The sequence below is a fragment of the Myotis myotis genome, unplaced genomic scaffold, assembly GCF_014108235.1.
Source record: "Myotis myotis isolate mMyoMyo1 unplaced genomic scaffold, mMyoMyo1.p scaffold_m19_p_44, whole genome shotgun sequence".
NCBI lineage: Eukaryota > Metazoa > Chordata > Mammalia > Chiroptera > Vespertilionidae > Myotis > Myotis myotis.
In genome coordinates, this window is record NW_023416351.1 from 1,359,965 (window position 1) to 1,387,215 (window position 27,251).

Consider the following 27,251-nt stretch of genomic DNA (forward strand, 5'->3'; position numbering starts at 1 on the left):
AGGAGGTCACAGGTCGACTCCCGGTCAGGGCACAAGCCTGGGTTTCAGGTGCGGTCCCCAGTGCGGGCGTGCAGGGGGCAGCCAATCAATGATTCTCATCATTGATGTGTCTCTCTCCCTCTCCCTTCCTCTCTCAAATTAATAAAAATCTATTTTTAAAATATGAGTAGGATGCCCTGGCTGGTGGCTCAGCTGGTTAGAGCATCGTCCCGAATGTCAAACGGTTGTGGGTTCAATTCCCAGGCAGGGCACATACCTAGGTTGCAGGTTTGATCCCTGGTCGGGGTGAGTACGGGAGGCAATTGATGCTTCTCTCTCACATCAATGTTTCTCTCTCTCTCTCTCTCTCTCTCTCTCTCTCTCTCTCTCCCCCCCCCCCCTAAAAAAGCAAAACAAAACAATAAAAACATATTCTTGGGTAAGAATTCAAAAAAAAAGGTAAGATGGTCACTGTGACGTGTATTTTACCACAAAAAAGAAAAACACGTTCACAGCGTCTGGGGAACCACCAGGTGAGACCCCGGGCAGCCCCGGCAGCCCCCGCTTTGGAGCCGGGCAGGGACGGGGGGTGCCCCCCCCACAGAAGTATCTGCCTCTTGTTGGAATGGCAGAAGTAGGAAGCTGACCCCCTAGTCCAGCGGTTCTCAACCTGTGGGTCGCGACCCCTCTGGCGGTCGAACGACCCTTTCACAGGGGTCGCCCCAGACCATCCTGCATCCAGACCATCCTGCATCTCAGATATTTACATGACGATTCATCACAGTAGCAACATGACCGTTATGAAGCAGCCACGAAAATAATGTTATGGTTGGGGGTCACCACATGAGGAGCTGCATGTAGAGGGCCAGAAGGCTGAGAGCCGCGGCCCCAGTCCTTAATTACACAGAAAAATGCCATGTGAAACGGGGCGGAGAGAAAGGTGCTGACTCACACCAACTGGAGGCAGTTCGCGGCCCAGAAACAGGCCACACGAACACGCCTGGCGGATCGGCGACAGGCGCACCCGGCTCTCCACGGAGGGGAGCGCCTGGTCACACAGAGACGCCCCGTCTCAGCCTCCCCTCGCACAACCACAACCATCGCAGACCTGAACCTAAGACACAAACTGGTAAAACTCCTCGAAAGAAACAGGAGACAATTTTGCGATCTTGGGTTCAGCTAAAAGCGCAGACATGGCTAAAGGCACCCCATCAGCAACTAATGGCTACACGGCTGATCGCAATGAACAGCTCCTGTCCGGGACTGATGGAAAGCCAGCTGGGTGTGGGCTGGAGGAAGGACTCGCCAGTCACAGGTCTTACAAAGGACTTGCATCGAAATACCTCACAGAGGACTCTCAAAACCCAACGGTAAGAAAAGGAGCAGCCCAGGTTTAAAACGAGCCAAAGACCTGCCCAGCTGGTGTGGCTCAGTGGTTGGGCGTCAACCTATGAACCAGGAGGTTGTCGCTGGATCGATTCCTGGTCAGCGCACGTGCCTGGGTCGCAGGCTCCATCCCTAGCAGGGGGCGTGCAGGAGGCAAGAGCAGGGGATCGATGACTCTTTCGCTAAAAATCAATGAAAACGTATTTTTTTAAAACGATGGGGTGCGAGTCTACGCTGCGACCACAGGGCACTCAGCGTGGAAGTCAGGTGCCAGAGACAGAGACGCCACCCATGTGAGAGTGACACCCGGCGGTCCTGAGACGCACCCCCTCTGAGGACGCTACAACGCGGGACAAAACGCACTCAGAGCCAACGAAATACGGTCTGTCGGGTAGAAGCTCACAACGTCGGGCTGGGAGGCCAGGAAGGAGGGAAAACGAAGGTGGAAACAGATCCCAAAGGCATGTGTACAAACACCAGCTCCCCGCCCGCCGCCCCCCCGCCCCCTCCTGGCTGAGACAGACGGCCTACGGCAGGTGCCCAGGGTCCCCCTGCTTGGGAGGTACAGGTGCAGCTGCTGGGACGACACAGCACAGGGCGAGAGCCATCAGACCCAGGGCGCGGGCTGCAGAACCAGCCGTGCCGCCCGGAGGCGGACAGCCCCACACGTGAATGTTGTAAAGGACCTCGAAACCCAAGGAAAGAGCACACTGAACTCAAAGAAAGAAGCAAAGTGAGATGACGGCACGTGGAAGTTTATGCAAGAGGGAAAACAACCCAGGGGCTGGTTCTCGGACAGGACGTGCAGAAAAGGGGGGCTGGTGGGGAGCCCCTGGCAAGTCTCCGTGCAGAAAGGGGGGCGGGGAGGCCGCAAACCCCACCATTACGGCACCACCCAGTCTGTGACTAGGTCGGCGCGTCCACCGTGAAGGCCACAGTCAGGCCTGCAGGCGCTCTGGCCACATCAGCTTCTGCTGCACATCCTTGTTTGCTTTCACTTAAATATAAATATAAATTTATACACAGATTTCAGAGAGGAAGGGAGAGAGAGAGAGAGAGACAGAAACATCAATGATGAGAATCATAGATCAGTTGCCTCCTGTACGCCCCACACTGGGGATCAAGCCCGCAACCCAGGCCTGTGCCCTGACCAGGACTTGAACCCTGAGCCCCCATTCATAGGTCGACGTTCACCCACTGAGCCACGCCGGCCGGGCTGAACTCATGATTATGAAACGTGCAAATGCTCAGCTCTGAGCACTACACAGGGCACCCCAGCGGCAGTAAGCAAACTGCACAGAGATCCTGACTCCTCAGCACCCCCACCCCCCAGCCCCCCCATCCCACCACCACCAGAGCTGGGGACAGGAGGTCTGCCCCGGGACTACTTTGTTGAATTTGAAACACACTTTAGAACAGGAGCCTCTATATTAACACAAAGTAAGTAATAGAGACAAATGAAGGAATAAAAAAATAGTAGGGGGCCTGGCTGGTGTGGCTCAGTGGATAGAGCGTCGGCCTGCACACCGAAAGGTCCCGGGTTCGATTCTGCTCAAAGGCACGTGCCTCGGTTGCAGACTCCTCCCAGGCCTGGGCCGGGTTGGGGCGCGTGCAGGAGGCAACCCATCGGTGTGTGTCTCTCACACGATGTCTCTCTGTCTCTCCCTCTCTCCCCCACTCTCTCTAACAATCAATGGAAAAATACCCTTGGGTGAGAATTAACAACAAAAGAAGTGGGGGTGGGGGACGGCCAACTGATAAGCGCAGAAGGGAGGGTGGGTGAGCCCTGCCGGACGGTGCAGCAAAGGAAAAGCAGTAACTCTACCCAGCAGAGGTCACAGGTCCCCGCACGGAACAATCAAAGGCAGCCTCGCCCTCAGCCAGCCAGGCGGGTATCGGGTGCCTCCCCACGACACGCGGAGACAGACCCAGTAGAATCCCAGCCGAAAGGCGCAACCTCCGTCCCATCACGAGACGGAACTGGGCAGCTCGCAGAGGGACGTCCTGCAGAATAACTGGACCGTGTTGGCAGGGAGGACCGTGTCACGCAGGACGGAGGATGGGACGTGGTCCCAGAAGAAAGCGACAGTGACGGTAACCGGAGGCGAAGTCTGACTGCAGTCCGTGCGGCCGGAGCTCAGCTGCCGCAGGGCAGCAGGGAGACACCGAGGGCTGACCGGGCTGTGCACCACGCGGCCACACAGCCGGACAGCACGTCCCGGGTGTGTGGCTTACACGTGCTTTTATTGATTTCAGAGAGAGTGGAAGGGCGAGGGGGAGGGGGAGAGACATCCACCAGCTGAGGAGGAAAGCTGGTCAGAAACCGATCGAGAAACGACAGAGAATTAAAAAAATGTAAACATGGGAACTCAAGGGGCGAAATGAAAAGAATAAGTAAGAACAAAAGGTAACTGCAGAAAAGACTGGTGAACAAGAAAAAAGAGTCACAGACACTACAGCCTGGACAGGGAAGAGGCTGCCCCTGAGTACGTGCCGGCCTCGGTGGCCCAGGAACGAAGACCAGGGCGCAAACCCGTGTCCAAAAGGCCAAGCAGACCCTGAGCAGAAGGAGCACAAGGGAAGCGACACAGAGTCACGTGACCACCGGGGTCACAGCCGCTTGAAAGGGAAGACACACACAGAGGAGCAGAGGAGCATGGCCTCAATGTCCTTTGAGAAACGAACGCCGCCCAGAAGACAAGAGAATGACAAAGGAAAGTACGGTCACCCCAGAATTCCATGTCCAGCAAAAGTGCCCTTCAAAAGAGAGGGTGCCAACTTGCATGATGAGCCCTGGCTGGTGTGGCTCAGTGGATAGAGCGTCGGCCTGAGGACTGACGGGTCCTGGGTTCGATTCCAGTCAAGGGCGCATGCCTGGGTTGCGGGCTTGATCCCCAGTAGGGGCGTGCAGGAGGCGGGAGATCGGTGATTCTCTCTCATCATTGATGTTTCTCTCTCTCTCTCTCTCTCTCTCTCTCTCTCTCTCTCTCTCTTCCTGTCTGAAGTCAATAAGGATATATTTAAATAATATTGCATGATAAAAATGAATTAATTTTATATTAATTTTATGCTTCAATTAGGCAGATTATTTTAAAAGGTGATATAATGACATTTAAACGCTTTTTCAGGATTCATCACTAGTCCGTCACTAGGATGGTTAGAAACATGAGAGGAAACTCTTTGAGCAGAAGGAAAGTGATACCAGATGGAAACTCCAATCTACACAAAATATGTCGAACAGGGTAAGTATGTGGGTAAATAGAAAAGGCTTTTAAAAATATATTTTAAATGTCTTCCAAAGAGAATGGGGCATCCACATAACAACATAGAACCTTGCCGGTCGGTGTAGCCCAGTGGTCGAGTGTTGACCTACGAACCAGGAGGTCGCCGGTCATTCCCAGTCAGGGCACATGCCTGGGTTTCAGGCTCGGTCCCGGTGAGGGGCGTGCAGGAGGCAGCCAATCGATAGTCTCTCTCATCGAAGTTTCTCTCTCTCTCTCTCTTTCCCTTCTTCCCTAAAAATGGGGAAAAAATCAATTAAAAAAATAGAACCTTGGCCCATACTGTACACCTTATACAAAAATTAACTCAAAATGAATCCTAGATTAAATGTAACTGAAGCCATAAAATATCTAGAAGAGAACACAGGAAAAAATTCTGCAATCTCATTTAAAGACCTAAAGTCAACCCCAAAGCGTGATGTGTAAGATAAACAACTGATCATCTAACTTCACCAAAATAAAAACAAATCTACAAAAGACACTGTTAAGAGAACAGAAAGACAACTGTGGTCTGGGAGAAAATGTTGGCAAGTCACATATCCCACCCAGGGCTGACCGGTAAGGTATAAGGAACACACAGCTCTCAACAATACTCCGTCCTTAACCCCACAGAAAGGGCAGAGGCTCCCCGAGGCCCTTGACCAGCAAAGGTAAGCACAGGCGTGGACGATGTTCCTCGTTAGACAAGAGGGAAGACAAAAGCATCCCCACGGGATGGCCTAAGGATAAGAAGGCAAAACCAAGTGTCGGCGAGGGCACGGGCAGCCGGAATGCTCACCGTGGCCGGTTCGTGCACAGCCAAGGGCACGGGCAGCCGGAATGCTCACCGTGGCCGGTTCGTGCACAGCCAAGGGCACGCTCACCAGGGGCCGCAGTCTCACTCCTCGGCCTGTTTATGCAGGAAAACGAACGCTGAAGTGTGTGCAACCCCTGTACACAGGCGCCTGCAGCAGGTGGACTCAGAATTACGAAAAGCAAAACGGCCTAAATATCCCTTAACTGGCGAAGAAACAAACAGGGGAACGGGGACTCAGCAGTGAAAGAATAAACTACGAATTCACGTAACGACACACGCATCTCAAGCGCTTTCTGACTCAAAGGGACACTTTCTGTTTGACTCCAGTTCAGTGACAGAAACCAGCTCCGTGGAGGCGGGCGTCAGCAGGAGGGGCCTCAGGCTGGTGGCACTGTTTGTGTCTTGAGTGAGGAGGCGATCACGTGACTACGGGCAAGTGTTCAGCGTCAGAGGACTGACTGCGCTTAAATTTTAAAAGGGACTAAAAACGGTAAAAGGATAACGGGCTGTTTCAAGCAACAATAATAACATGATAAGGCTCCTGGCACACGCGGAAGCAACATGCACGACAACGGCACGAAGGGCCAGAGGCGGGGTGGAGACACGCGCGAAGGGCTACGGTTTTGTTGTTAATTTGGGGAAGTTTTTGTTTGTTTTTAAATACTTTTTTTAAAATTGATTTTTAGAGAATAAGGGAGGGGGAGGGAGAGAAACATTGATGCGAAAGGGAAACATCGGTCAGTTGCAGGCTGGGACAGGATGAGGAAGTGCCTGGGGTGAGTAGGAGGCCAGCATAAAAGGGTGCAACCCGGAAGCCATCGGCGGGGGCGGGAGGAACGCTAGGAAAAGTCAACCCAGCACGTGCTGCAAAAAAGAAACCAAAGGCAAACAAGAAGCCAGCAGCCACACGCAGACTGAGCCCAACGCCATCGGAAATGCGTCAGAGGCAAACAGCGACGAGTGCGAGGGAAAGACTGCCAGGCCGAACACAGTGCGAATCTTCTGCGGGAAACGCGAGCTGGGTCACAGGCGGGTTAAAGTGAAGAGATGGAGACGCCCAGGCCAGGAAGCAGGCGGTGCACGGGGGCTGGAAAGGCTGCATCAACACCAAGGAGATCAGAAATGGATCCACTCCACGCAAGACGCACATCACGCGGCAGGGGCAAGACGAGAGGGACGTCCACGTCTGTGTCTGCAGGGACACAGCGCGTCATTGGAACTTCCCACAACGTCCGGCTGCTGTGCCTCAGGGGTTGAGCACTGACCCATGAACCAGGAGGTCACCGGTTCGGTTCCCAGTCAGGGCACATGGGAGACATGTAGGAGGCAGCCGATCGATGGTTCTCTCTCATTGATATTTCTATCTCTTTATCCCTCTTCCTTACTCTCTAAAATCAATAAAAATATATATTTAAAATTTTTAAAGACTTCCCACAATTGTCCTGGCCAGTGTGGCTCAGCAGTCGGTTCGATTCCCAGTCAGGGCACGTGCCCGGGTTATGGGCTCCATCCCCAGTAGGGTGCATGCAGGTGGCAGCTGATCCATGTTTCCCTTTCACATCAATGTTTCTCTCTCTCTCCTTCTCCTTTATTCTCTAAAAATCAATTTAAAAAAAATCTTTAAAAACAAACAAGCAAACAAACAAAAACTTCCCCAAATTAACAACAACAAAACCGTAGCCCTCAGTGGCCACACTGATGAACCAATTCCACCAAACACGCGAGAAAGAATGAAGGTCAAACCAACAGCAAGTGTTCCAGAAACGAAGGAGAAGGGAACCAAGGTGAGCCATGTTCTGTACCAAAACCAGCCCCAGACCATGTGAGAGAACAGCAGATAATTCACCTTCACAGACACAGATGCAAAATTCCTCCAGAAAATGTTAACAAGCTGAATCCAGCAGCGCCACGCAGAAAGAACACTGTGATCGCAGTGACCCAGTGGGGTTGCCCCGGAATGCAAGGACGGTTCGACAGTTGAAAACGGGCTGATGCCATGCACCCCCTTGGCAGAATTAAGGCGGAAACCCACACCATCATTTCCACGGATGAACAGAAAACATCTGATGAAATTCCAACCTCTTTCCTGACTAAATAGAAAAGAGAACCAGTGAGCTGTTTGGCAGCGAGGAGTTAAACACACACCTACCTCTCGTGTGGCCCAGCAACGCCACCTGCACACAGTGGGGGGGCCGGTGAGGGGTGGTGACAACAGTCCCCCTGGAGGCTACCCACGTGTCTGCCACCAGCGGCACGTCCCCAGCACGGCAGAGACTGCGCAGCCAAGAGCTCCGAGGACCCACCCTTAGACCCACGCGACGAGTCTCAAGATACAGTAAAATATGAGGCCCTGCTGTACACTCTCACTCACAGACTCTAGAAAAGCCACAGAGGGCTCACAGACACTCCCGCCTCCTGCCGTGGCAGAGAGTGGGGAGGGGGAAGGCGGGGGGGGGTACCCGGGAAACTTTCGGGGGGAGTCAAGCCTCCTGTGTCTTGACTGACTGGGACGCCGGATTGATTACAGCTGCCAACAGCGTCACCGGCACCTTTGAAACTGGCACACTGAACGGCATATAAACACGTTCATAAACAAAAGGGAGAAAGAAGGCAGGACTGACCCGTACGGCACTGAGTCTGAGACGCACTCGGCTGATGAAAGAAGCCAGACTTCGCTTACGGGATGTTCCAGAACAGCCAGAGGACCCCGCGGGAGGGAGAGCAGGCCCAGCTGCTGGCGGGGAGGGAGGGGGGTGAGCCGGGGGTGGAGTGTCTCGGGGCCACGGAAACACTCCCCTCCGATGTGCCAATGCGGCTCTCCCCAAGGCGCTGGGGTTCCTTGTTCACCGATCCCATAAAGTGTGTAAGTTATACCTCAGCTAATTGGTTTGAGGACTCGCAGGGCGTCCAGGGCTCGGGGGTTAAGGGGACGCTGCTCCGAAGCTGTGAGGGCACCTGTGTCCTGGCAGCAGCGGCTGAGGCCCAGGCACCCGGGAGGCCGCCCCTGGAGGCTCTCAGAGACGAGCCCCCATGGCACCTGGGTGCCTGCCGCCCTCAGGGCAGCCTCCTGGGTGCTTGGCGGGACGGACACAATGGGACTGGCACCTCTACCCAGAGGCGCTGCCAGCGTGTTATTTCAAAAGGAAGTTACATCCCACCAGAGGCCAAGGCCAGGCCAGGGGCACACCCCCTGCTCCCCGGGCCCCACCAGAGGCTGCTGGGCTCACAGGCCAGGGGGCAGTGCGGGGTGGTGAGGAGCGGGATGATTCAAGAACAAATCCGCCTTCTAGGCCCTTCTTTGTGGGACAGCCCCTGAGTTCCCCGCCTTGGGCAGAGCAGGCAGGAGGCCCCGCTGGAGGGACCACAGCTGTGGGCTCCCCTCTCCCCTCGAACCTTGGCTGCATCTGTAAGGTCAGAGGTGGCAGCATGGCCTTGTAGGTGGCACAGAGAGGGGCCGGGCCCGGGCAGGGCTCACAGACGCTCCTGCCTCCTGCTGCCCACACGGGGGCATGGGGAGGGCGGGAACAGCCATGCCAGGTGTGTGTGCGTGTCCGGCTGGGACAGCAGGGCCGGGGCCCACAGGCCCCGAGGCTCGGCACCCCGAGGCTCACAGGCCTGCCCCAGGAGCGGGACCTGAACGGCTCGCAGGGCCGGTGGGACGACCCGGGAGGGAGACCACACGGGGCTCAGGTCACGGCCAGCAGGAGCCTCCTGGCGCAGGCACAGCCCTGGGGGGCCCCGGGAAGGACTAACGCGGCAGCCGTGGTTTCTAAAGAGGAGGAAGAGGAGGCGGGCCTGTTCTCAGGCTTCCTCGGGCAACATCTGCCTCTGGTTCCAACATCTGCTGGGGCAGAGTGGGCGGGGCCCCCTGCAGTCCAGGCGCCGTGGGAACGCTGGGCAAGGCAGGTGGTCAGACACAGGAGGGGGCCCTCTGCACGGGGAGCAGGGCAGGGGCCCGGGTGGTGCCCACCCATCCACCAGGTCCCTGTCGGTTCGCCTCCCCACCTCCATCTCCCCGGGGGCCAGGGGCGGCTGGGTGACCGTGGCCACTCAACCATGACCAGACACTTGTTCTGGGTCCTATCTGCTGCCCGTCTCCCCAATGTGAGGGCAGGGGCCCCCCCATCTCAGTCACCGTTGCTCGCAGCCTGTGAGCACAGACCTGCTCAGGGAGCCGGGAAACCACAGGGGCAGGCCCCTTGCCCGCACCAGGGTGCCCGCCCTCTATGCCCGCTCACCCGAAACAACACTGGCCCAGCCCCCCACTGCCTCGACCTGCAGGCACCCACCCGCTCTCAAGCCCCAGGAGCTGGATGGAGCAGGGCTGACCTGAGCCCCGCGGGGGCCGGCCCCCAGCTACGCCTTGCGAGGAGGGGGGCCTTGTGAGAGGGGCGGGGAGTCCCACTCGGCCCATCAACACCCCCCGTCAGGACCCCGTCCTTCGATGGGGCCTGGCACATGGCGTCACTGGCATCACCGGGCGCAGGGCATGCTGGGAAACAGACGAAAACAGGCTGCGCGGGAACACGCCGGGGCTGCGGCTCCAGCGCAGTCGGCTCTCTGCAGTATCTCATCCCCCGATTTCCAACACGAGAGGCTGGCCGCACGGGCACTGCCACCTGTTCCCCAGGAGCCTGAGGCTGCAGGTGGGGTCGCCGGTGTCCACGCTTCCTCCAGCGGGTGCTGCTCACAGACCCCCCTCCCTCGGCACGGGGGAAATCGAGGCCAGAAAGGAGAAGGGAGTCCTGAGTGTCCTGAGAACATTCCAGCCTCGGCCAGCCTAAAGCGAGTCCAGCCCGACCTTGGGCTGGGGACCCCAGGCTGCTCGGCCTCAGAGGGGGCTGAGAGGGTGTCCCCGGACCTGGCCAGGCCCAGGCACGGAAGGAGCTGGGGGAGGGGCCAGCACCTTGGGGGCGGCTGCTCGCCCGCTCACCCCCGTGGCCGCCTCCCCCGCTACCCTCTTCCCAGCATGCCCAGCGCCCAACGATGCCAGCGACGTCACTGCCACTAACCTAGATTTTAACCAAGAACTCACACCCCCTCCCTGCCCCACTTATGGCTCGCGGAGGAGAAGGCCAGGCTGCAGCGTCCTGGGCCAGCTGCAGGCAGCACCGGCCCACCCTGCCCCTCAGGTCCCCAACTTCCCAACACCCAGGGAGGGGGGCCAGGGGGTGGGGGGCTGCGGGGCTCCCTCCTGTCCCCCACACATGGGCGAGCCTCTGTGGGCACGCAGCTTGGGGAGGGCCCAGGCCCTGGCCTCCGGGGACCGGCACCCTTGTCTGAGTACTGGGTGGGGGCTGGGGAGAGGCTCAGGCACCTCAGGGCCAGAGACAGCTTGGCCTTCCCACCCTGGAACCCCACCCTGGCCATTGGCTCCTTGGGAACCCCACTTCCAGTGGCTCCTTGGGAACCCCAAGGACAGGGGTGGCCACCCTGACCAGGCGGAGAGGCTCCGGGCTCAGAGGGGCAGGTGGCCAGCGGCCCGGCGTTTCTCCTTCTCCACGACATGTCACATGGCTGCAGGCTGCCGGGAGGGCGGTCCCCAGACGTGCACCCTCACGGGCCCCCAGTGGCAGTCCCAGCCCTGCCCCCCCCACCCCCGGCACCCTCAGCTGCAGCATGAGAACAGGGAGCTCAGGGGCGTGGTCTTCCCTGGGCCGGGGACCTGCCTCCCAGGGAGGGGAAGCCGTGGGGCTGCCCAGTTTGGGGCTCACCGTGGCCCTTCCCGGCCTCCCTGGTGGCTGTCCGCACACACAGGCAGGTCCCTGGCGGCCCCTGCAAGGCCTGAGCCCCATGTGGCCTCAGGAAGGCCAGGCCGCTGCTTGGCTTCCTGGCTGGTACCCGTGGGACTCGTGCAAATACGACCACACGCGTTTAAGTGAAGCAATGACACCTCAAGAGAAACCGCCTCCCACCCCCAGAGCCTGCGGGAGGGACCCAGCAGGCCAGCCTGGAGGCTGAGACCCAGCCATCCAGTCCTCGGTGGCTTCTGGGGCCCAGCTGCCCAGGGCCCAGCTCCCGCTGCCCTGCCCCCAGGACGGATGGAGGAGCCCCTCAGGGCATAAGGACACAGGACCAGGGGGGAGAGTCCCCCTGCCCTCGGGCCGTCGCTGGGCGCTGCTTCCCGCTGGCACATGTGTCCGGATCCAGTGCCCTGGACGCGGGCCCGCGTGCAAACCAGGGCAGGCAGCGGGCCCAGGCACACCGCCAGATTTCGGGGAACACAGGAGACGGGGGACACCTGATCTGGGGCCCCAACAACGGGACCCTCTGCCCGACAAACCCTGAGCCCTCTCCAGGGACTGTGACGCAGTCTGCAGCGCAGGCGTCTGAATGAGGGCATCTCGGGTTTGTAGGTCCCAAGTGGGGCAGCCCCCCTTCAGCGGGGCCCCGGGAGGTGGTGGCCAACGGGATGGGTACAGGGGGAGCTCTGCCTTCCTGGGGGCAGGCAGGACCGCATGGGCGGAGAGAGGGCTGAGGTCAACGGGCTGTGGGTGACACGAAGCCAGCACTTCACAGACAGGACTCTGAGGCCTGCAGCAGGCGAGTGACTGGCGTGGGCCACACACGGTGTCTTGTGAGCCCCCGGCAGGTCCCTGGTCCACTGGGGCCCTCAGTCTCTTCATCTGCCCGATGGGAGGCAGGGCCTTCTACAGGCTTCACTAGCTGCCCGCGGGCTCGGCTCAGCTAAACGCCTTCCTGTGGCCCCTCATCTCACCGAGGATCAAGTTCAAAGCCCTCAGAGGAGGCCCTGGAGCCCAGCCCAGGCCTGACCCACTCAGGTCTCGGCTCCTGCTGTTGGGGTTCTGGGGGCCCCCCCTGCACATCTCCAGCACCGTGGCCTCCAGCTGTCCCTGACCCACCTGCCTGACACCCAGCAGGGGTCAGGCTTGCTGGTGCCCGCGTGGGGCCTGGAGACGGGCCACGCCGGCGGGGGCGGGCGCGGTGCGTTACCTGCGTAGCTGCCGGTGGCCTTGATGTACATCTGGCCGTACTGCTCCTCCACCATCGTGTCGTAGGCCTCGTCATCCTCCTCATCTTCCTCGTTGTGGTAGGAGGTGGGGCTGTCGGTGGTGGGCAGGCTGCTGGCGCCCGGGCTGGTCCGCTCCCCCTGGGGGTAAGGCACCTGCTGGATGCCGGGGATGAGGGAGGCCAGGCTGGGCACCCCGTAGTAGGAGACGCGGGGCAGCTTGAGCGGGACCGGGCCGGCCGCCACTGCCGCGGCGCCTGCCGTGCCTGCGGCGCCATCCCGGGGCCCGGACTCCAGCGGGCGCTTGGCCGCCAGGCCCGGGCCGGCGGCCGGAGGCAGCTCCGTGGCTTCGTGCTTCACGCGGGTCAGCAGCGGGATGGGCACGGAGGGGGACACGACGTAGGGGGGCCCGGGGGCGGCCGGCGGCAGCTGGTGGCAGGGGCTCTGGGGCTCGGAGCTGGCGTCCTCCATGGCGGCGGTCTGCGAGTCGCAGTGGGGCGAGCTCACCTTGAACAGCAGGTCGGTGCCGCGCTCCACGATGTGCTGGATCTGCAGGAAGCCGGCCGTGTACATGACCACGAGCTGCTCGCTGGCCGCCATGGTCAGCCGGCCCGTGTAGCAGAAGGACAGGATCTGCTGGAAGCAGGCGGGCGGCACCGAGCCCGGCAGCTCGAAGGCGCTCTTGCTGTTGCCGCTGAACAGGTCGCGGAAGTAGAGGCTGCTGGCGGCCAGCACGGCCCGGTGGGCCTTGAAGGCCTGGCCCTTGACCACGATGGACACATCGCAGTAGAGGCCCAGCAGGCGCTGCTCGTTCAGGCAGCCCAGCACGGTGTTCCCGAAGTTGGGGATCTCAATGTGCAGCATCTGAGACATGGCGGGCAACGGGCGGGCCGGGGGTGCCTCCAACTCTCAGCGCGGGAGCGGCCCAAGGGGGCACATCTGTGGGAGAGAGGAAGGGGCGCCGGGTCAGCTTCCTGGACGCCCAGGGCCCCCCCAGGCAGGGCCCCCCACACCCAACCCCCTGAAACACACTCTACCCCAGCACACACCCTGCCCGCTGCTCCCAGACCCCCTGCAGCCAAAACCGTCCAGAGGTCTTGGGGGAACCTGCTCACAGGGGACCCTGGCTGGGCCAACGCTCAGAGCCGCACAGGAGGCCAGAAGCCCAGAGCCCGCTCCGCCCCCAGGGGAGGGAGCGAGCCCTCGGAGACGCCCGGAGAGCAGAAGGCAGAGCAGGGCCATCAGCCCACCAGGCGGGAGGGGCCTGGGCGGGCGCTGCTCACACAACTCTTTCCCAGGAAAAAGTTAGCAGCAAAGCAGCCCCTCACCCGCCGTTCCGCAGGGAGGGGCCGGAACTCAGAGCAAGGGGCGCAGCCCCCAGCACCCCCCCCCCCCCCCAGGCTCTGGGTTTCTGGTTTGTTTTCCTCAGAGCAGCAGCGCAGGGGACAGCTGGGGGCGCCCGGGAAGTGAGCGGGGAGCTGGGAGAACTCCAGGGCTGGGCTCTGCCAGCTCTGCCCCTCCCTGTCCTGCAGAGGAGACTCCAGGGCCAGAGGGGCTCCGTCCAGAGCTGCCCGGTCAGGAGCCCGGCTGCAGACCCACCTGCACAGCCCCGGCCCCTACTTCGAACCCCGGCTAATCCCCACTGGCTGGAGTCCCCAGCCCAGGTGACTGCAGGGTCATGGGGAGACTGGAGGCAGGGACTGGCGGCTGGGATGCCGCTGGGCACCCCGGGGCTGGGGCCGGCTCCGGCAGCGAACCCCGCGCGGATTCTAAGGGGCAGGGGCGGACGGGCGCAGAAGGCGCCGACTCAACTCCGTGCTGCGGGAGCCACACAAAGGGCCGCTCTGTCCTGGGAGGAAAGTGCCGGCAGCCGCAGAGGCTGGGCGACCAGCGGAGGGGGCAGAGCGAGGGCGGAGCGCCCAGACCCTGACGGAGTTGGGCAGGTGGGCAGCCGCGGTGGGGGGCCCCCGCAGTGCCCCCGCTGCGGAGAAGTTGCCTGCCAGGCCAGAGGGAGACCTACCTCTGGCCGCTGCCGCCGGGGGCCCCGCACTGCCCGCTCAGCCCGGCAGGGGAAGGGGCAGGCTCGCCCGCGCGCCGGCCGCCTGTGCCCGCAGCCGCCAGCTGCTCCGGGAATGCAGCAAACGGAGCGGGAGCCCTTGGGGTGGGGAGGGTGAGGAGCCGGGAGGAGGGGGAGGGGGAGGGGGCAGAGCCGCGCGGGCTGGGCGGCCGGCTCAGCTGCACCCAGCCCGGCTCTCCCGGGCAGCGCACAGCATCTAAATGAAGAGGCCGGATGCGGACGGACATCCAGGCAGCTCGGGGATGAATAGCCGCCTTTGATTTGGGAGCCGGAGCCCATGCCAGCTCCCAGCCCGGCTTTAAAAACAGTGGCCTGTCGTGCCAGAGGAATGCACGGCTCCGGGTGTTGGTACAAGACAGACTTTTGATGACTCACTGCAATGCAAACAAAGATGGCAGAAATACTGTACTGTAGCCGGGAACGCTCGCGGTGCCGCGGCAACCGAGACAGCCTGGGAATTTATGGTGCAGTTTTGCATATGAATTGCCCAGTAAACGGCGGCCTGGCCATCCAGCTCAGCCGGGGTGTCAAAGCATCTAAACTATTCCAAACAGTCTGCAGAGCTGGCAGAGCTGACGCCCGCGGAGGGGGCCAGGGGTGGGGCAGTGGGGCAGGAGCCGGGCGAGGGGGGGGGCAGAGGGAGGGGAAGGGGGCAGATGAGGATGAGGCAGGAGCCGGAGAGCCAGGAGACACCAGACCCCATGGGGAGGCAGAGGAGGTGCCCCTTCCCTCCAGTGCCCCACTTCCTGCTTCTCCTTGGGGTCCCAGAGCAGCAGGCCCGGAAGGTCCAGCCCAACACCCCACCCCACTCACCAGGGTCGTCACCCTCCCCCAACCCTCACCTGGAGCGGAATGTGAATACTGTGGGGCAGCCAGGCGCCCTCGGAGGACCAGCCTGGCCCCTGGTGGACCTGCCCCAGCAGGCAGGGTAGCAGAGCCGCCCTCCGCCCAGGTAACGGAGCAGCCCGGGCTGCCCAGGTGGGCCACGGTGCCAACCTCCCTGGGCCCGTCCTGCCCCAGAGCACGGGCACCTAGGCTCACGCCGCCACCTGCTGGGCTGCGTGGGCCCCGGGGCCAACCAGCCTCAGTGTCCCCACCTGCCAAGTGCGGCCCCAGGAAGAGCAAGGGCATCCACAAGAAGGGACCAGGTAGCCACTGGAGGTGGCCCAGGTCTGGTCCCTGCAGCGATGCATCACTGTCCTCACCTGAGGATTAGCCCTGGCGGCCAGGGCAGGAGGAGGCCATAGGGAGGAGGCCGGACAGGCAGCACCCCCCTCCTCCCTGCAGGCCGCGGGAGAGGAAGCCATGGGGTTCCCCATCCCCATCCCCCCCCCCCCCTGTGGGCTCAGCTCCTGAGACCAGATGAGAAGCAGCTGGGGGATCCAGGAACCCCAGGTGAGGGGACCCGACCGCGGGGGGTGGGCAGGGCCGCAGAGGCTGTGCCCCTCACGGACGGACTGATGACTACAGGCGGTCACACCGACAGGGACTGGGATTGGGGCGTTGGCAGGAGCAGCTCTACCAGCGAGGGATGGACTTGGACCCTCAACACGCTGCGACCGGCAGCACCACACCAGCCCGGCTTCGGATCCCACGGCGGGTCCAGCGGGGCCGAACCCCGGGCCTTTCCTTGCCTGCACTGGGAGGCAGCCCAGGTCCCGTGAGGCCTGAGTGTGCGAGCCCAGAGAGGCCACACAGGGAAAGAGAGGGACACCCAGAGACTGGGATGGGGAGGGGAGGGGTGCAACCCTGAGGGGGCCCCAGGACTCAGCCAGCCTCTGCTTGCGGAGCTACCACAGACCCCCCTTATGGAGCCACCACGCCTTCAGGCCCTGCTCCACTGCCGCCTCCTCCAGGAAGCCCACTGGGTGCACTCATGAGCTGGGAGAGTGGGTGGTCTGCCCAATGCCTATGGTTGGGGGATAACAGGAGAGGGGCTATGCTGCCAGCAACACACAGCACAGAGCGGAGGGTCCCCCAACGGCCCTTCCAGGCCCTCAGCCCTCATCATGGGGAGCCTCCCACAGAGCAAAACGGGGTCACCTGAGCCAGACAGGGGTGGGCTGCATAGAGGCCAGCAGAAGTGTGCTGTGCACCAGCCCCAAGTGTCCCAAAGGCCGAGGGCGGGGCAGGCCCATGGGGGGTCCTAAAGGGAGCCTGGGCAACAGCACAAAGCCTGGGCACCTGTCCCTTCCAACAGCGGGTCCTGGGTCCCACGGGCACCACCCCCTATGCCAGGCCCGGGCCCAGCCACACCACATCCACGTCCACACCCTGTGGCCTCGAGCGAATGACAGAGCACCTGAGACCTCACCTGGCACCAGGGTCAGGTGTGCCCTCGGGCGGTCACCGCAGGGTCCAGGGCGGCGATGTGAGTAAAACCCTCGGCTGGGGCAGGTACAGCCTCCACCAGGTGAGCTGTCACCTGCCGTGACCTGGCGGGAGGGCGAGGTCCAGGTGGGTGTCTCGGCCACACCTCCCACCCCTCCCGCCTGGGCCTGCCTCTCAGGGGCCCGCACCCCACGGCTGGGACCAGACCGCTCGCCCAGAGAAGGGACCATTCTTCCCCTGGAAGGTGCGGGCTGTCTGGGTCCCTGGCGCTGCTGCCGCCGTGTCCTCGCGCCACCTGTGCGGGCGAGGCTGGCGCCCGAGGCTGGCCCAGGGGAGCCCGAAGCGAGCTGGTTTTAGGTTGCTTTCTTAGAAGCCTCGGCTGGGGCAGGAACAAAGCTGAACTTTAGGAGAAAAGAATAAAATAAAGGCTTGGTTTACCCTGTGCGGCAGCCAGAGGAGAGGGGGCCAGGGCCTGGGTGGCCACCTGCCAGGAAGGGAGGCACCTCCTCACCTCCCCTGCCGGTGGGGCCTGCCTGGCACCTTGTCCCTCTGCCCCTCTGCTCCCCCCCCCACTGCTTCCCCAGAAATGCCCCCCCTTCTGTTCCCTCCACAGGAGCTCTCTCCTCCACCCCACCCCACCCCCACCTCCACCCCCGTGCTGTTTGCTTACAGAAGGTCAGGAAGAGTCAGGCAGAGAACCCTCAGTTCCCTGTGCCCATACTCAAAGCGACTGCACCAAGGAACCCCCCCAGAATGCCCTTCAGAATGGAACCCCCTTTTGGCACCCCCTGCTGACACCACAAAGCCAGAGTCCAGCGCCCACAGCTGTGGCAGCCTGGGGGGCATCCCACACAGACCCCAGGACCTTCCCCAAGATGAGAAAACGTGGGTGACCAGGGGCTCTTCTCTGTGGACCCTCCCTCTGGACAGCAGGGACCCAGGCCCTGAGGTGTCGGCCCCCCAGGCAGCGTAGCCCCAGCAAGAAGGAGCAGGGTACAGGCTCCAGGAGTGCAGACACACACATGCACTCGTGGAGGTACACACTACGCACATGCATGCACACACATGCACTCACGGGCCCAGGGATCAGCTGGGCCGAGTCCCAGCCGCCCAGCCCCTGCTCCCCACCTCCCTCCCCAGATTCTAAACCACTTCCCGTGGCGAGGGCACAGCAAGGCGCAGGAATGCGGGGTTTAATTTCTGTGGGATCACTACCAGCAGGAAAGGGAGGTGAGACAAATTAAATTAAATAAAATGATTTTGCAGGATTTAATTTTGCCAATCTAATAAGAGGTCTGGACCTCGGCAAACACGCAGTCATCAAACACACCCACAGAAGGGGGAGGGGGTGGGTGCCCTGGGAAACGGCGGCAGGAGAAAACGGAGCCCTGGCCACCCCACCTCCCCTGCCCCAGCCGGGGCCCTGTCCCCTCCCCGGGCAGGCCCCCTGCCCCAGCCCTGCTATCTCAGCAGAAGCCCGCTGTTTGCAAGGACACCCCCCCCACAAGAGTTTGGGGCGAGGACCCGTGGCTGCACCCCCAGGACAGTGTCTGGCAGGGAGGCAGCAGGTTACTCTGTGAGTCAGCATGCACACGTGCGCACACACACACACACACACACACACACACACACACACACGGAGCACACGGCCTCAGGAACACGCCCAGCTGCTGCGTGGAGGCTGATGCGGGGGGCGGTGGGGGTGGGGGGGCTCACTTTGGACAGCGGCCTGCAGAGCCATTGCCTCGCTTTCCCACTGCTGCCCGGGCTCCCTTACTGCCTGCAGGAGGGAAGCGCCCCGACATCCTAGTGCAGAGCAGCTGAGGGTGGAGGTGGGCCCTCTGGGGGCCAAGGTGCCCATCGGCTTCGAGGCTGCCCAGCTCGGGCGTGCCAGGCCCCTGGGGCTGGGCAAGGCACCAACTGCTTCAGGCTTCAGTTTGCATTAAACTTTTAATGCACCATAAAGCAGGGCTGGGCCTCCACAGCCTCACCGCTCATGGGGGGCCGGCCGGCTCGTGAGCCCCCCGAGAAGCAGGAGCAGGGCTCCAGGGTGGGGCCTCAGCTCTCAGGAGCCCCTCCCCCGCCCCCCCCTCCAGGTGGGTGCAGAGAAGGAAACTGAGGCGCTGAGAGGGCAGGCCTCCTGCCGAGGCCTCGGGGCAGGACCTGCGCCCCATCACCACCCTCCCAGTGGCCGGAGGACAGCGCCCTCAGGGCACAGGGCAGCTAAGGCCCAGACGTGCCGGCTGAGCTGCCAGCTGCTGCAAGACAAGGACTCTACCCCAGCCTCCGCCCTTGGCTGCTCAGGAGGCCCTGGGCGGAGGGAGGGGGCACACGGGCCTCGGAACCCTGAGGTTTCTGAGGCCCATGGGCTCTGTCTGGGGCCCCACCTCCCAGACCCCGCCCGGCTCCCCCGTCCCAGCCTGAGAGGCAGAGGTGAGAGGCCTTGGGCATCCGGCCAGGCACCTGGGCCGCCTCCGCCCCAGACCACAGCCTGGACCGGCTGGAAGCATAAAAGCTGGTTTTAACTGCACCAACAAATGTTTGCCTGGAAGCGGTTCTTCCCAAACAGAGGAGGGCGGTGTGCCAGGGTCTGCAAATTCAGAATGCACTCGTCAGTCCTCCTGGCCCCGGAGAAGACACCAGCATGAGCAGGGGGCCTTCCAACCCCAGCCCCGAGGGCCAGGGCACCCCCGCCCCACCACCACCAGGCCCCATCAGACCCCAGCCACAGGGCCCCGGGGTTGGGTGCGAGCTAGGTGGACACCCCGTCAGGTGGACAGGGCCCTGAGTCCCGCAGCACATGGCCTGTGCAGGGCTCTGCGGAGGGTCCAGGTGAGGGTCTTTGGGGCTGGGCTGAGTCCACGTCCGGGGGGGGGGGGCATCCTGTGGCTCATCTGACACAACTCACCCACCGGCTGCCCTCCCTCTCAAACACTGACATGAGTGGGGTGGGGGTGGGGCCAAGCAAACACGGGGTGAACCTAGAGCAACACCAGCAGCAGTCACTCAGCAAAGCAGCCGGGGCTAAGGGCCCACCCAGGAGCCAGCCCCCGCCCTGCGGCCCCCACCCGGCCCCCTGCCTCCAGCCCTGAGCCCCACGGAGTCCACGCCGGCCACGAAAGGGTTCCAGAGGTTTCCCGAGAATTAAGCGGTGTTTTGAGCAGAGCCGACAATCTCCCCGTATTTGTAATTTAAATAACGTAAGCTTGAAGAGTGTCTCCCCGGGGCGCAGTTTAATAACTTAAAACGCCAGCTCGCTCCTGGGCTGGCTGCACCCTCCTCCTCTCTCATCTCAGGGACAGGGTTGCCCCTCAACCCCTGCGCATGGGGCACTGGGGGGGCTGGCAATGCCAGCAGGGGCTGCCCAGGCTGAGCTGGCGGGAGCTGGGCTCCCCCCTGGGCCCGCGCAACACCCCCTTCCTCTCCCTCTGCTAATGGGCCTGGGGGGTTTTGGGGGGGGGGGGAGGGTCCCAGAGCCGCTGGAGGACAGGGGTCCTAGAGCCCTCCCAGGTGTGGGCGGAGGGGCAGTGGGGGTGTGCCAGCCAGTGGGGTCACTCAGCTCATTAAGAAGCCGCCCCCACACGTTCCCTCGTTAATATTCATCACCCTCCTCATCTGCATATCCTGCCATAAATAGTCGAGGTAAGACACAAGCTTCTGCATTTCTAATTATACTTAAAAATCTAATGTAAATCAGCCAGACACACAAACACTAAATCAGCCACCGTGGGGGGGCGATTACGGGAGACAGGTCCCAGCCCACCAGCCCCCACTCCGGGCTCACAAGGTGGCGGCTGCCAGCGGAGCCCACCTGGCCGGCCCAGGCCACACCACGTTGCCCTCAAGTAAGAGACGAGTGTGGGGCAGGGGAGACCCCACAGCACCTCAAGGTCATGCTGCCCCTCCCCCGGGGCCACCAGCCTGCCCCACCTTCTCCCAAGGGGCTCCTTCCAGCCCGAGACACCCAGCCCTGGGCACGCCCTGCGCAGGGACTGGCTCCGTCGTCCTGTCCAGAGGGGCATCCCAGCCCTTACGGTGGCATGGACAGATTCATGCCCCATGGGCCCAGCGGCAGCTGGAAACCAGGGCACCTGAGACAAAGCACCATCCATGAGCCTGGGAGGTGAGCAGCCAAAAGCAATGACACCCCCACCCGCCACACACAGGTCCTGGCCCCCGGCCCCCAACGCCAGGGCCACCCGACCTCCATCTGGGAGCTGGGCCCTGGGCTGGCCCAATCCGGCTCCTCCTGGGTGGGGTGGCGGGGCCACCTCAGGGACCCGCGGGAGGCACAGGCCTGGGGGACACGAGGGTCACCCCATCTGCCTTTAGAGAGAGATGCAGAGAGGCTGCCGCTGCCCGCATCTGCCTGGCATCGTGCCCAGACCTATTTTTAAGCCCATTTACTAGAAATCCCACAAATTAAAGGAAATACGGATAATGCAGTCAGAATCCTGGGGGCCGAATAAAAGCTGCACATAATTGTCCTCATGCTGCCGTGTGAGAATCTTAACCGCAAGCCCGGGCTCCCCGAAGCCCTGAGCAGCGGCTGTGTTAAGGAGAGAGCCAGGTGGGGTGGGGCGGGGGGCTCTGCTCTCGGGTATCAGAGGCCATAAAAGGTAATTACTGATATGAAAAATAAAGACCAGAGATACAGCCCTGACTTTATGGCCCAGGTACCGACACATGGCAGGCAGGCGGGCGGCGCGTCCTTCCCAGAAGGCGGGTCCAGGCCGGGGCGGCCCCTCTCCTGTGCAGGACGGGGTGAGGGTGCCAGGCTGCCATGGGATCCTCCCTCACCAGGGCCTGGCACCGCCCGCCTCCAGCGCCCAGTCTGGCCCCAGCTGGTTCCCGTGGCTCCCCCGAGCCCCGAAGCCGAAGCGGGGGCTGCAGACACCGGCTGCACAGCCGGAGCCTGGGGAGGGGCCAGGCAGCGATGTGCCGGGACCAGGGCCCAGTGCTCCCTCCAGAGGAACCAGGACACACCGGTCCCCTCAGGTGAGGGGTGCAAGGCCTCCGTGGGTCCGAGGGTCAGGCCCAGGCCCACTGGCTCACCAGCCTCGGAGGCGAGTCAGGACGGAGGCCAGGCGGCTGGTGGTCCAGGCAGAGGGCATGGCGGACGCAGCAGATGGGCAGCCCAGGCCGGTGGAGTCAGCCCCACCGAGTCTCCCCTCCGCTGCGAACGGGGGGTGCAGGCCTCGGCCTTGGCTGACCCTCTTTTTCTTTTTATTATTTCTTTCCCTCCAAGACGGCCCTCGGTCTGGTCCTCAGCCTCGTCCACGGGCCATCTGTACCGTGTCACCTGTGGTTGGGGCCACGTCTCTGGTCCGTGGCGCGGCCAGAGCCACCAGGCTGGCCTCGGGAGACCCTGTGGGGTGGACGACGGCACCTCGACCCTCCCGATTGGTCCGGCCTGTCTGTCCGTGAGGACACGGCTCACGTCCCCGGCGGAGAAGCCTGCCCGGGGCCTCCAGGGAGCCCGGGGCACTGGCAGGGGCCTCGGTGGCCGCACAGGTGACGGTGCGCGGTCTCCGTGCCCAGGCCCCACCTGTGGCTGAGGCCGGACCTCGCTCTGCCTCCAGGGGTTTCACGACTTACAGACTCTCTAAAAGGGCCGCGTCCTCAGGGGCTGAGATAACACGAGAGTTCCCAGAAGATGAAGAAACAGAACTTCTAACATCTTAAATGGGCATTTCAGGGTCAGGCCTCAGACTGAGGGGGAGCGTGTGGGAGGCAACCAATCCACGTGCCTTGCCGCCTCCCTGCCACTTCTTTCTAAAAATCAATGGAGAAAATATCCAAAATTCAAAGGTATTTCTATAGTCACGATAAACAATCTGAAAATGAAACGTAGAAAACAATTCTGGCTGCCCCAGACCCTGACAGGGGACAGGAGGTGACACCCCCACATGGAGGTACGGAAAATGGGGGGACCTCTACTTCCCTCCGTTTATACCTCAAAAGAAGCCACAGAATGTTATCATTTTGGCTAAATTTGCTTGGTTTTGATGAGTTTATTCATAAGGCAATTTTTACTTATTTATTTTTGTTTACTTAATATATTTGTATTGATTTCAGAGAGGAAGGGAAAGGGAGAGAGACAGAAACATCAATGATGAGAGAGAATCATTGATCGGCTGCCTCCTGCACGCCCCCTACTGGGGGTCAAGCCTGCAACCTGGGCACATGTCCTGACTGAGAATCGAACTGTGACCTCCTAGTTCATAGGCTGACGCCCAATCACTGAGCCGCACTGGCTGGGCTGGCAGGTGGGTGCCGGGCAGTCCTGGTCCCACAGCCCAGGGCCCAGAGCACAGCCCCGCCACTGGGCAGTCTCCGCCTCCTCTGGGGCCCTGGGAGCCGCAGGGATGCCTGGGGGGCTGGGGAGGCGGCACCCGAGGGTCACCTGCCCTGCAGCACAGAGAGCAGGAGTCCCGTCGCTGTCACCATCGCGCACGCCGCCGTCACCGTGGCACCTCGGTTTCCCAGCAGGTCCCACGGGAGCACTGATGGTAAATATGTTAATCTGAGCTCAATCACGGCTTTGAAACAAGGTGTGTGCTCCATTAGTTACAGCCCGGCACCTGGAGACATCACTGAGTGTCGGGCGTCCGACCAGGGCAAAGGGACCCAGCACATGGGGGTGGAGGGAGGGCGGGCATGGGGGCCGTGTGGGGGAGCGAGGGGAGGCTGCTCCGGGCTCCCCAAACACGAGCCGCTGGCACCCTGAACCCCGGAGGCCAAGCCTCGCAGAAAATGCCCAGCGTCACCTTCGGCTTCTGGGCAGGTGACGTTCCCGCAGCGCAGGCCGGACTCCGGGGCCAGGCAGGTGGAGAGGGCCTGTGCCCAGGTCACTTCGGTCCCTTGTCCTCCAGCCGTGACCGGGTCCAGGTGCAGCTGGGAGGCAGGACCTGGGTCCGTGGCCTGAGGGACCTCTGCCTGCCCCACAGAGCCGGGCTGGCAGCAGCCACTGTGAGCCGTGGGCAAGCCTGCTCCGGGCCTGGGACGCCACCCCCTCCCCGTGCCCCCCGGAGGGTTGGGGACAGCTGACGGGTTGGTGGCTGCTCAGATGCATGGAGGTGGCAGGAGTGTTGAGCTGAGACACCACAACCCCAGGTCAAGGATCTCAAATCATCTCTGGAAAGAAACAATCTCGTTCGAGCTCACAAATTCCGGAACTGACCGGGGCACGGGAAGGACTTGCCAAGGAAGGAGAGCGGCCGAACTCTGAACGAGGCAGGCACCAGGGGCTGGAAACCCAGAGAGAGAGCAGCGGGTGAGCCGGGGGGGGGGGGGGGGGGGGGGGGCAGCGTGGGGACTTTACCTAGTTAACCTATGACCAGCCCTGCACACCGTGCTCCCTGCTGGGGCGACAGTCCAGCCCGGGCATCGGGCATTGGGCATCGGGCACCGGCGCTGGCACCTCCTCCCACTGGCACGGGCGTCCGGCGCCACGCTCCCTGCCCGGCGTCCCGAAGGCGGCCTGGGCACGCGTCCTGGGGCTTCCGCCTCACGCCTCTAACGAACTCCCTCGCGAGGCTTCTTGGAAATCAGCGGCGGAAAGGTAATCACAGCTGCCGGGGCTGACAGGCCGCCCGCGTCTCCTTCAGTTATGATTATTACAAAGTCGGTGAAGACACAGCGAGGGGGAGCCCAGACCCTGAGGAATGCCCAGGGGCCTGAGGGGGGCACCCCGCTGCCATGCCCTCCCCTCCCCCCCACCCTCCCCGCCTGGCCCGGGACCAGGAGGCGCAGGGCCGGGCTCTGTCTACCTGGTGCACCTGGCCCAGGTGAGCAGGCAGAGCAGGTGAGGGCGGGCGAGGGGCAGCTGTACCTGCTGTCTTTGTCCCACCCTGGCCCCTCCAGGGCAGCACCTGGAACCCAAGAAGGCCCTCTGCTCTGCGGCCCAACCCCTTTGGACTGTCTCCCTCTGTGAAGCGAGGGGCACCTGACACCCTCCAATGACCCTGGGTCCTGGCTGACCCGCCAGCGGCTCTGGGCAGCTCATCACAGAGCCGGACTGTGACCACAGGACGCCGCAGCGAGCAGGGGAGGGTGGGGCTTCTCGTCAAAGGGCCGCAGGTGTGATGCCATCCCAAGCCTCGGACTCGTGGCCTCAAGCCCACACCCAGAACCAGGAGAGCCAGGAGGGACCAGACCCTAGACCAGTGGTTCTCCACCTTCTGGCCCTTTAAATACAGCTCCTCATGCTGTGACCCGACCATAAAATTATTTTCGTGGCTACTTCATAACTGTCATGTTGCTGCTGTTATGAATCGTCATGTAAATATCTGATCTGCAGGATGGTCTGAGGCGACCCCTGTGAAAGGGTCGTTAGACCGCCAAAGGGGTCGCGACCCACAGGTTGAGAACCGCTGCTCTAGAGCCTGGGGAGGGAGTCCCCTGATTTGGGACTTGGGACCTCAGAACCGGGAGAGCATAAATTTCTGCTTTTATTTATTTACTAGAGGCCTGGTGCATGAGATTCGTGCACTTGGGGGGGGGTCCCTCAGCCCAGCCTGCGCCCTCTCACAGTCCAGGACCCCTCGGGGGATGTCCACCTGCTGGCTGAGGCCTGATGGCCCTGGAGATCGGGCCTAAGCCGGCAGTCAGACATCCCTCGCAGTCCAGGGCTCTCGCAGTCGGGGACCCCTCGCTCCTCACCGCTGCAGGCAGGAGAGGCTCCCCCCCCACTGCTGTGCTTGCCAACCGCGAGCCCGGGGCGGCTTCTGGCTCAGCGGTGCTCCCCCTGTGGGAGTGCACTGACCACCACGGGGCAGCTCCTGCGTTGAGTGTCTGCCCCCTGGTGGTCAGTGCGTGTCATAGCGACCGGTCGACCGATCGTTTGGTCAACTGGTCGTAACTGTCGCTTACGCTTTTACATATATAAATTTATTAAAACATGGGTTTTTAGAGAGAGACCAATTGATTTGTTATTCCACTTATTAATGCATTCATTGGATGATTTTTTAAAAATTTCACTTGTTTTCTTACTTTTCTACCTTTTTAAATATATTTTTATTGATTTCAGAGAGGAAGGAGAGGGAGAGAGACAGAAACATCAGTGATGAGAATCGTGGATTGGCTGCCTCCTGCACGCCCCTACTGCAGATCGGGCCCACAACCTGGCCTGTGCTGTTGACTGGAATCGAACCCGGGACCCTTCAGTTCGTAGGCCGACGCTCTATCACTGAGCCACACCAGCCAGGGCCAGTGGCTGATTCTTGCGTGTGCCCTGACGGGGATCAAACCTGCAACCTCGGCGTATCAGGACGACCCTCTAACCCACTGAGGTGCCCGACCAGAGCCCATCCCACCTCTCTACGGACCCCACTTCTCACGCTCGTCGTCCGCAGGAGGGGACACCTGCCCTCCTGCTTCACCCTCCTGGGCACACAGCCCCGGAGCCCAGAGGAAGGGGCAGTGCCACCCGCAGCCTGGCCCCTGGGGCCCGTTCTAGGACCCAGCCGCCCTCGCCGGGTGGTGCCCTGTTCTTTTCTCTTCGCCTGGTTTGGTATTTCCCCCAAGTTCATGACTCACTTTTTTCTTGGGGGGTGGGGGGACGGAAGGAACACAGGAAGAGAGGACAGAGGGCCACCTGGTGGGGTCTCTGCTGCAATCTGGGGCCCACGGTGGCCACACACCTCTCCTCCCAGGACCCTCACAGGCCACGGACGGGCCAACCAAACCGGTTACAACAATTAACACGAATCCTGCGTCCTGTCCCCAAACCTCCGTGACCACAGGCACAGTCTCGGAAAGATCCCCCTCCATCGGCCGCCCCGTATCCTGCCCTGCACCCCAGCCCTGCCCCTGGCAACAGAGCCCCCTAGACCTCCCGCCTGCACGGGCCCTCATGCCCGCCTGGCACCTGTCTGTCCATGTGTCTGGCTGTCGCCCTCCTGGGCAAGCATAGGGCTGAGCACACGGCTGTGCCTCAGCAAGGCCTGCCCCCCCAGGCACTGAAGGGTTTGTATGTGCCCCGGCCATGCTGGTTGAATAGGGTCTCCCCAAATTCATGTCTACCCAGGACCTCAGAATGTGACCTTATTAGGAAAGAAGGTCTCTCAGGATTAGTTAGGGTCTCACGAGATCCCCTGGACCCGGGTGCGCCCCGCATCCAATCCGGGCGTCCTGATAAGAAGAGGGACCTTTGGGCACAGACACAGAGGACGACGGCCACGGACCGTGGACATGGAGACGGGAGGGACGCATCTCAGGCCCAGGGAGGCCAGGGCTGCCGGCACCGCCAGGAGCTGGGGAGGCAGGGGTTCCCCCCGGAGCCCCAGGAGGAGCCAGCCCTGCCCACACCTCGATGTTGACTGTGGCTCCAGAGCTGAGAGGGTAACCGCCTGTTGTCTCAAGCTCCAGGTTTATGGTGGGTGAGCTCACAGGCTCCCGCCCCCTCCCACAGGGAAACAGACATCACTG

General features: G+C 62.0%; 1 protein-coding gene across 4 annotated transcripts in view; it reads right to left on the reverse strand.

Moving 5' to 3' along the window:
* NACC2 (NACC family member 2) overlaps positions 1–27,251 on the reverse strand; it is a 39,856-nt gene that overhangs the window by 5,414 nt on the left and 7,191 nt on the right. The window contains exons 1-3 of one of the 4 annotated variants that reach the window (XM_036306954.1): positions 14,433–14,567; positions 12,920–13,351; positions 12,397–12,553 (exon numbers count right to left, since the gene is read on the reverse strand). In XM_036306954.1, the coding sequence (XP_036162847.1) occupies positions 12,397–12,553; positions 12,920–13,285 (523 nt within the window). In that variant the 5' untranslated portion in view covers positions 13,286–13,351; positions 14,433–14,567. Of the gene's footprint in view, positions 1–12,396; positions 13,352–14,432; positions 14,569–27,251 lie in introns of those variants that run through there. The other 3 variants (XM_036306953.1, XM_036306951.1, XM_036306952.1) reach the window with 3 other exon arrangements.